This window comes from Hoplias malabaricus, chromosome Y (assembly GCF_029633855.1).
Source record: "Hoplias malabaricus isolate fHopMal1 chromosome Y, fHopMal1.hap1, whole genome shotgun sequence".
NCBI classification, from domain to species: Eukaryota; Metazoa; Chordata; class Actinopteri; order Characiformes; family Erythrinidae; genus Hoplias; species Hoplias malabaricus.
This window is the reverse complement of record NC_089820.1, coordinates 81,452,727-81,463,423: the sequence shown is the minus strand read 5'-3', so window position 1 is coordinate 81,463,423 and position 10,697 is coordinate 81,452,727. Positions and strand designations below refer to the sequence as shown.

Genomic DNA, 10,697 nt, shown 5'->3' with positions numbered 1-10,697 from the left:
ACTATTGTAATGTTTGCCATAATTTAGATTAACAGCTGAACACAAGAAAACAATGAAAAAGGTTCATGTGGAATGATTCTACTAAGCACTACTGGCCTTAGTGATATATTTAGACCCCGCCCTCCATCATCAGAATACAACTGATTGGCTTAGTGGTGAGCACGTTCGCTTCCCAGCGCTGGGATCTTGGGTTACAGTCTGGGTGGAGTTTCTATGTTCTCCCTGTGTCTGCGTGGGTTTCCTCCCACAGTCCAAACACATGGAGGGTAGGTGAATTGGCTTCTGTCTAATAACTGTCCTGGTGTGTATGTGAATGAATGTCTATGTGTGAGTGAATGTGTGTGAGCCCAGATGTGGATTGGCGCTCTGTCCTGGGTGAAACCCTAGTGCCCGATGCAGTCCTCCAGGTGGACGGTTGTTCCTGGTCGAGAGTACGCTGTGCGCATTTGGCTGCCGCTTCTCACCAGTGTTTGTGTGTGTGGATTGAGTGTTCTGAGCAGTGTGGATTGTAAAGCGTCTTTGGGTGTCTAGAAAGGCACTATATAAGTGTAAAGATACATACATATGTTTTCCAAAATCATTCAGTCTTATTTGAAACTAGAGCTGGGCGATACGGCCAACATTTATATCATAATTACTTTCTTAATTTCAGTCGATACGATATGAAAAACCGCAGAAAAACAGCCAAGAACTGGAAGCAACATGTCTTCACCCTCAAACAACAACCTCTTGGCTTTGTCAATATTTTTAAACTAACTTCAATATTGAGTGCCCTGTAATGACCATCAGTCAGTGACAGATGCTGTAAGATTCAATAATATTAGTGAAATATTGAAATGTGTATAAAAATCAGTGTTACTGAAACCTTTTATATTTCGATATATACTGATATTGAATTATTGTCCAGCCCTGTTTGAAACAACACTGGACATTTTTAATATGAGTTTTTTAATAGGTTTTTAAAGGGAACTAAGGAAGACGAACTGGAAACGTGAGACAGGTGTTGCAGAATTATCAAAACTTGTTGAATGATCTCAGTGACTGAATTTAGATCATGGTGAAAAACCAAAGTCATTTCCATTAAAGGGAGGTGTCCTGATGGAAATAAATACCTGCAGACAGCCTTCTCTTGGCAGTAAAAGTTTACTGTTGGAGTTTTTAGTGTTGGGTTCACAATGTGCATCATCTGTAATCCAAAACATGTTGATAACTTTCAGCAGCGTGTGAGTACTTCTGTTCAGTACATAGTCAGACGTACACTGATAGACAGACGGAGACACACACATAGCACAAAAACCACAGCCATGCAAAAGAATATGCCCCTCGTGAATGTGTGAAAACTCTATCCCCTCTCAGACGGCACGCTGACCAATAGACGGTCCAGCCAGTGTCATCTGCCATATACCATCTCTACTATAACCTGATCTCAGCAGAGTCTCACATACACACACATACACTCATACGTTAGAAAGCATGTGTGTGTGTGTGTATTTGTGCATGTAAGACAAAGTGTGTGAGCAGCAGACAGAATACTCTAATCAAAGGGTGTTTTAGAGGTCAGCTCCGAGCCTGATGGGGCTTGACAAAACATTTTGTTCTGAACCAGATTCAGAAGGATTTGTCAGATACAACACTGGGTTCAGCTCAGTGTCTTCTTTATTGGGTTGATTTGTTTTTATGTGAAAGATAATGCGGACAAAAACCTTTATTAAATGTATACAAAAGTGGGTAACATTTTGTCAGATTTACTTGTTAAAATTGAAATAAAGTTGCACTACAGAGTCTAGAGGAAAATAAAACATCTGCAGAAATATACACCCTTCTGCTACTGTGGTGAGTCACAGTGTAAAGCCTGAAATATTCATTCAAATGTCTGAGTTTTCAGGTGTGTTCATTTTTTATTTTCAGACCACGTCAGGCATATTGCAGACCATCGAATAGAGGCTAATTTGGAAAATAGGTCTCAAATTATGCTTTTTATGCTATTGTTTGTTAACTTCAAAGGTTTTTTTTTGTTTTTTTTCGTGTGATACATTAATAATTATTAAGTGTGCAAATGTTTTTTATGTAAGGTACAATTGTAATTCAAGAGTTTAAAAACGGCAAAGGAGAAGAATTTATTGATCACTGCGTTCGTAATGAGTCTCATCAAAAAAAGTGCTGTTAAATCATGTGCCTCAATTTGTTCTGTTCTTGGGGATAATATTGCATCCGAAATATGTGCAAGTTGAATGTAGCATATTAATAATAACTATTCATTTATAATACAGTTGCCATTTTCAAAACTACACATTAATTCATTATGAGTTCAGGGTCGCGGTGGTCCGGAGCCTACACGGAATCACTGGGCGCAAGGAGAGAACACACCCTGGAGGGGGCGCCAGACCTTCACAGGGCGACACACACTCACACATTCACTCACACACTCACACCTACAGACACTTTTGAGTTGCCAATCCACCTACCAACGTGTGTTTTTGGAGCATGGGAGGAAACCGGAGCACCCGGAGGAAACCACGCAGACACAGGGAGAACACACCACACTCCTCACAGACAGTCACCCGGAGGAAACCCACGCAGACACAGGGAGAACACACCACACTCGTCACAGACAGTCACCCGGAGGAAACCCATGCAGACACAGGGAGAACACACCACACTCCTCACAGACAGTCACCCGGAGGAAACCCACGCAGACACAGGGAGAACACACCACACTCCTCACAGACAGTCACCCGGAGGAAACCCACGCAGACACAGGGAGAACACACCACACTCGTCACAGACAGTCACCCGGAATAAACCCACGCAGACACAGGGAGAACACACCGCACTCCTCACAGACAGTCACCCGGAGCGGGACTCGAACCCACAACCTCCAGGTCTCTGGAGCTGTGTGACTGCTACACTCCCTGCTTCTCCACTGTGCCGCCCAATACTGCACATCAGTTTCCATAAAATGACAAAAGAGCAGGATGTTTGAATTTGGAATTAGAGTCATACATGACACAAACACACTTTAAAACGTATTTGTACAAATAATATATTCAATAGTATAGACACAAATGCCATTTCCACCAGAAATTTTAATACAATCCAAACAGAGGTCAGTGTTAGTAACGTCTTACTACTCAAGAGTTTTGGGATTGAGTTTTGTTTTACAGATGTGTAGCATTTCGATTAATCCCAGCATGGCATTTTCTGTTCACACATTCAAGCAGTTGGCAAGTAGTGTCTTTGGAATTCCATCTCTTTTGGTATGAGTGGGTTCGGGTTGAATTCGGGTTTCAGTTTCATTCCCATACAGGCCTCTCACTCACTCACTCACTCACTCACTCTCTCTCTCTCACTCTCTCACACACACACACACAGACACACACACTAGCATGCCTCCCAAGTCATGTGTATATGGGTATAAGCATGTGTGTGTGTGCTGGTGTGTGTGAGAGAAACTGAAGACAGACAAGTGTGTGTCTGTCACACGCATACAAATGGGTGCGTGCACGCACACACACACATACACACACACACACACACACACACACACACACACACACACACACTCCACAGGGTGTAGTGCCATCTCAAGGCTGCACAGCAGGGGGGAGAGAATGCCAACCACAACCCCTTTGGGAAAACATCACAGAGAAATACCACACCATCATAATTCCTCTAATAACACTCACACACACACACACACACACACACACACACACACGCTACTGCATGGTTTCACTCTTTATGATCTTTGAAAAAGGAAAACTGCTTTCAAAACATTGCAGCTTTATTTTCACAGCAGTGAAAAGTCTATCAAAAGCAGAAGCAGAGAGAAAAATGTGAGCATGCGGCCAGTTGCCTTTAAAAGGACTGAGAGACTAGATTAGTGGTGATGGTGATGGTGGTGGTGAAGATGATGATGGTGGTGGTGGTGATGATGATAATGGTGATGGTGGTTGTGATGATGGTGGTGGTTTTGGTGATGGTGGTGGTGTAGATGATGATGATGGTGGTGGAGATGATGATGTTGGTGGTGATGATGATGGTGGTGGTGATGGTGGTGATGATGGTGGTGGTGATTATGGTGATGATGATGGTGGTGGTGATGGTGGTGATGATGATAATGGTGATGGTGGTTGTGATGATGGTGGTGGTGATGGTGATGATGGTGGTGGTTTTGGTGATGGTGGTGGTGATGTAGATGATGATGGTGGTGGTGATTATGGTGATGATGGTGGTGGTGTAGATGATGATGGTGGTGGTGGTGATTATGGTGATGATGGTGGTGATGGTGGTGGTGTAGATGATGATGGTGGTGGTGTAGATGATGATGATGGTGGTGGTGATGTGATAATGATGGTGGTGGTGTAGATGATGATGATGATGGTGGTGGTGATTATGGTGATGATGGTGGTGATGGTGGTGGTGATTGTGATGATGATGGTGGTGGTGGTTGTGGTGATGATGATGGTGGTGGTGGTTGTGGTGATGATGGTGGTGGTGGTGGTTGTGGTGATGATGGTGGTGATGGTGGTTGTGGTGATGATGATGGTGGTGGTGGTTGTGGTGGTGATTATGGTGATGATGGTGGTGATGGTGGTGGTGATTGTGATGATGATGGTAGTGGTGGTGATGATGGTGATGGTGGTGGTATAGATGATGATGGTGGTGGTGATGGTGGTGATGATGGTGATTGTGATAATGATGGTGGTGGTGTAGATGATGATGATGGTGGTGGTGATTATGGTGATGATGGTGGTGGTGACTGTGATGATGATGGTGGTGGTGGTTGTGGTGATGATGGTGGTGATGGTGGTTGTGGTGATGATGATGGTAGTGGTGGTTGTGGTGGTGATTATGGTGATGATGGTGGTGGTGATTGTGATGATGATGGTAGTGGTGGTGATGATGGTGATGGTGGTGGTGTAGATGATGATGATTGTGGTGTAGATGGTGATGGTGGTGGTGTAGATGATGATGGTGATGGTGATGGTGGTGGTGATGATGATGGTGGTGATGATTGTGATGATGATGATGATGGTGGTGTAGATGATGATGATAATGATGGTGATGGTGATAACAGTGGTGGTGGTGGGGTTGTATTGTTTTTCTGTGTTATTCTGTGTGTTTTAGCCAGAATAAGTCCGGGGACATGAATGTGATTCAGCAAACAACTGACAGTCATTTGCTTGTTCACTTTTCCTTTTTTTGTTTTTTTTCCTTCCCTCCTCCTCCTTTTATCCTTCTTTTCCCCTCTCTTCTCTTGTTCTCTTTTCAGTGTTTACTTTTCAGCATTTTTCTTAACATATTCTGTTTATATTTCTTCCTCTATTTACTGACTTTCTTCTCTTTTCCTCTGTTCTTTTTCACATTATTGCGATATCCTCTCTCTCTCTCTTTTCCCTCCCCTGCATGTATGTCTTTCTTGCCCTTGCAAGAATGTTTCAATATAAATACACTTCAATAAAAAAGTTAAAAGTATTAAAGGGAACATCTCCCAAACAACGTTAAACTTTCAGAGGTTTTCTGGAAGATGATGTTATTTTCTCATGCTTCGAATGTGTGAGGGAGGCCTTTCTAACCCCAGCTCCACGTGGAGAAAGTGCCAGACTGAACTGTCATGGTTCTTCAGTGTTATTTGTGGCTCTGAAGAAGGTCTGGAGTTCATTTTCCAAACGAGCTACAATTCATTGGCAATTCTGTACTCGCCTGGTTCTACTTCACACGGAATGGTCTTAAGCGAAATACTGAGAGAGAGAGAGAGAGAGAGAGAGAGAGAGAGAGAGATGCTCTACAGCAAGAGTAGCATAAATGAGGGAAAGAAAGAAAGAAAGAAAGAAAGAAAGAAATCATCCAATTCTTGTAACAATCTTATAATAATGAAAAAACTGATGGGAAAAACAAAGAGGGGAGAGTGAGCAAGAGAGAGAGAGAGAGAGAGAGAGACACTAAACCAGCAGTTTGGCAAGCTACCGCTGACAGTAAAGATGCGTTTTTCCTGTCATTATCGTGATTGGTCTCCTCTCTGCGGGAGCATTCCACAGCAGCCAGTCACACACAGTCGGCCGAACTCTCAGAAGCAGCGAACAGCCTCTTTCACTGTAAGTCAATATTCATTCCTTTAAACCCTGCCTGATTCCTCATGGCATTCACGCTGTACATTTCCACTTCTGACATTTCGTTTTGTTATCTCCTGCTTTAGCTCACTGACATAAGGAGGAAAGTTCAGATTCTGAATGTTAACTACATGTCATCACCTAATGAGACCTATACACAACGTACTCCCCCAGGGTCTTAATGAAACATCTGTTACATGAATCAAACACCACAACAGTGTTCTCCCCTGTCTAAACAGCGCCTGTTCCTTTAAATGATAACGAGCCACAGCTCAGTTCAGCGCGAGCGCCCAGGAGTGAGGAGCGAGGAACTGGTTTTTAGCCGTTTTCACTCTGTTCTCTTTCTTTTTCATTCTCGGTTTCTGTATATTTAATCAGTGCTCTTATTTCCCTGCACTCACTGTGTTCGTTTTGCTCTGTTTACCCTCGTCTTTGCACTCTCACGTGAACAGGAGTTCTGCGCTGTGATTGGACAGACTCAGACGAGGAGGGGTTCTTATTTAACGTGCCTGCACTTGATGTAAGAAGCAAGTTTATTGACTTAGGGAGCATTTCAGTGCACTGTTGAATAGCGCTAGGCAATTTTAACTCCACATACTGCTAGCTTTGCTGTTGTGCGTATAGTTGACGTGATATCACTCACCGTGGCTGTCAGCTGGGGTCCGTGAAGCTCGGCGTGGAGTATGGCCTCATTGACTCGAGCTCTGAGCCCCAGCAGAGTCAGCTCTAGACTGTGATCCCCAGCAACAGCCTGGGTCAGATCCTCCAGGATGGCCACGAACTGTCTCCAGGGCATGTCCAACTCCGAAATGCTGGCCAGACAGCCTCGCATCACATTGAGGCAGTATGGCCCGCACGGGTGTATGAGGGTCAGTCCTCTGCAGTGTGGGCAGTACTGCATCTTGACCAATGCCCGTGTGCACTCCTTTGTCAGTGGAGCTAATTCTGTGCCGTTCATCACCTCCTCCCCCAGTATAAAGGCTCCTGTCAGCACCCTGGCTGAGCGCAGGGCCTCTGACAGTTCCACAGCCATCTCCCGGGAGTGACGTCCGAAGGGGTTCACGTCCTGCCGGGTCATCCGCAAGCAGTCGAACAGGTCGTTGCCTTCGGTGACTGCTGCTGCCGCTCCTGGGTTGATGAGGCGGGTGTAGACGAGTGGGAAGAGATTGTCGTAGAAATGGTGGACAGCCGCTTCCACCGAGACGTTGGAGGAGGCATTACGGATGAAGAGGGAGAGGTCAGAGAAGAGGGTGGAGATGAGCGGGGTGACAGCAGAGGAGAGGGGGCTGTACACACTCTCAAACAGAGAGCTCAGGTGATCCCGAGAGAAGGGGAAGAGGGACTGATATGTATCTGCGGGTAGAGAAGAAGAGAGAGGGATTATATATACACATGGAAATACACAGAGGGTCTTACATCACATGGTATTGTCTTCTTCATTTATTTATGTCCAGTGACACACACTAGCTACAAAGTGTGCAGGCTGGAGAGGGAGGGCTGAGATATGCTTCATCCTAGATGGTATCAACCCTAACCTTGAGTTCGAACTGTTACTAATGACGCTTTTCCTGCATGGTACCTACTTGACTCGACTATACTCTTTTTTTTTTTTAGTCCCTGCTCACTTGTGATACAAAGCAAGCTGAGTAGGGCCTAAATGTGAAGTGCACCACTCTGATTGGCCAGAGAGACTTGGGAATCACGATGAAATGCAGACATCCAGCACCAACTAACCACTTGTAACATCTCAAAACTGCAGTAGAAATCACATTTGTTTTTATCCGACTCACAACAGCAGCTCATAACATTACAATATGGCCTTTGGAAGAGATGAAAACACTTCTTGAAGTGGTGGCTGACGAAAGACTAGAGTGCTAAACGACTCTGGATCTGATCTACACTTAACGTTAACAACGCTTCTGTTGTTGTGGTTTCCAAACCTCACAGCTTCCATTATAGACTGTGTGCTATGACATCACTGCCTACGTTAATCCAGCAGGTACCATGCCATGGAAAAACACCATGGTATCATGGTATAATACAAGCAACCAGCTAAACACACTTGGAGGAGAACACTAATTAGCCGATTCAGCTGCTTAAGCTAACCGAGGCTATGTCTGCTAGCATAGCCACACATAGCTGTAAGTGTGTGCTAGAATTGTCTTATATAGGCCATGTAGTTCAACTAGTTCAACAGTTCAACTCCCATTAACACACACACACGCCCAAACTTGTTCTTGGTTGTTGGCCGGTTGGTGTGACCTGTCTACTCAGCTGTGCTCCCATGCCCCCCACCTTCCCCACTCACATGCACGCACAGACGCACACACACACACACACACACACACACACACAGACACGCAGTGGCGTTCTCTCCTGGGTGACTGATGTCAGATTGAAGGCATGTTAGCAGATGGAGAAACAGCAGCAACTGCAGAGAAACTGAGACTGAACACCTCACGCCAACACACACACACACACACACACACACACACACACACACACAAACACATATTAAAAGTACACAAACGTATCTCAAACACAGACATATAACATGCCTTCTACAGTATACACACACAACCAAACATGAACACAAAAACTCACACAGGACATTTTTCAAAACAGAACACACACAAATATACACATAGACATAGTACACTCTCATGTTCGGGGACTCAAAAGAGTCATGTACATGTAATTTAACTTGTTTATTATGTCCTGCAACAGACTACAACAAAAAAGAAAAAAAAAACAATGCAATTCCTATGAATGAAATACAATATCCAACATCAATTTATAGAGTGTCTCCTTTTCTCAGTAAAAGCTTCTTCATTGATACACATCCTTTCAGACCCACAGTGTTGTTTTATCATCTCACAGTGGAAGGATGGACTTCGGTGGAGCTTCAGTTCCTCCTGTCTATCAAAGATGAAAGCTAAGTACTGAAAATCTGTATATTTTTTATAATTTATAATTTATAACTATATTATGGAAACTGAGGCTTCTTCAGAATGATTCATTTGTCTTTATCCTTCCTTCTGCAGGCAATGTTTATGATTAATGACTGGAAATTAAATTAATGGAGGTGTCTGACCTTTGTACAGTTCTCTATACACCAAACAATCATATATTCATCACACAGCCAAACCCCAACCAACACACACACACACACACAGAAGCTAATCATTCTGTATTGCTCCATATGCTGTGGAGACTCCCAGTAGTATGGTCACAGTGGGCTTAAAAACAACACACACAGAACAGCTGTACAACACACACACACACACACACACACACACAGTGTGTGTCCAGTGCCAGGCATGGGAACTCTCTTTGCTGACCAGTGTGGACAACTGGACGACTGATGCAGACACAAATACATTCTATTGGAGATAAATAAAAGAACTGACATAAAAGAGCTTCCTCATTTTTTTTCTCCATCAAAAGGCTTTAAAATCCTTTCCTAGGTGGAGATTTAGTGCATATTTCGGGTTCAGCATGAAAAGGAGGAAAGAAAGAAAACCATTAAGCGAGAGGAAAGAAATGTGGAAAGAAAGAATGATAGAGAGGTTAAAAGCAGCTCATAGACTGAGTGTGTGTGTGTGTGTGTGTGTAGTGTAAAGGTGAGATGTATGAAGAGAGACAGAGAGAGAGAGAGAGAGAGAGAGAGAGAGAGAGAGAGAGAGAGAGAGAGAGAGAGAGAGAGAAGCTAACCACAAACAGAATGTGTCTAACATTTCAATGTTTCAGAGGGCAAACTCATGCCACAAACCTGCCAACACACTGACTGAGAGAGAGAGAGAGAGAGAAAGAGAGAGAGAGAGAGAGAGAGAGAGAGAGAAGCTAACCACAAACAGAATGTGTCTAACATTTCAATGTTTCAGAGGGCAAACTCATGCCACAAACCTGCCAACACACTGACTGAGAGAGAGAGAGAGAGAGAAAGAGAGAGAGAGAGAGAGAGGTATCCCCATATTACACACACGTACATGGAAAAAAGCATTAGTGACCTTAGTTATAGCTGACTATTGCCAGATACTGACATTTACTAATGTGTGTGTGTATGTGTGTGCGTGTGTGTGTGTGTGTCTGTGTGTGTGTGTGTGTGTGTTTGCATGGGTGTGTGCGTGCGTGTGTGTGGGGTACACACACTCGCTGACTTGGACTAATTTCCTTAGCGTTCCTGTGTTTCCACTGCCACTGGGTCAGAACCGGCTCCCTGAAGACAGACTGACAGAGAGCAGGTCCTTCCCTGTTGTTTTCGAATGGAATTAGCCGCTAAGCCGCTCATAAATCACTCAGAGTCGCATCTTGAACTTTCTGCCAGCTGTATGTACGAGTATTGTAGTTTTTGAACATGGGGAATATAACAGGGTGGATGGAGGTGGTCAGTGGGCTTCAAAGAATCTGATTCAGTTTAAGGAAGCCTTTAGGCGTCTGAACATCAGGTCTGTAGTGTGAAAACCAGTACGAACTGGGGGAGGCAGGAAAAACACTTTAAAACCGGTGGAAAAGAGTCTGAACGTAGTCTCAATGTAGGAAGCAGGGAGGTCTTGAGAACCTGGGCAAGGGTTTATGCTTTAA

At 44.1% G+C, this 10,697-nt stretch overlaps 1 protein-coding gene across 1 annotated transcript in view; it reads right to left on the bottom strand.

Moving 5' to 3' along the window:
* LOC136679433 (glypican-5-like) overlaps positions 1 to 10,697 on the bottom strand; it is a 146,151-nt gene that overhangs the window by 113,179 nt on the left and 22,275 nt on the right. Inside the window, exon 3 of the mRNA XM_066657949.1 lies at positions 6,757 to 7,466. Within this exon, the coding sequence (XP_066514046.1) occupies positions 6,757 to 7,466 (710 nt within the window). The remainder of the gene's footprint in view (positions 1 to 6,756; positions 7,467 to 10,697) is intronic.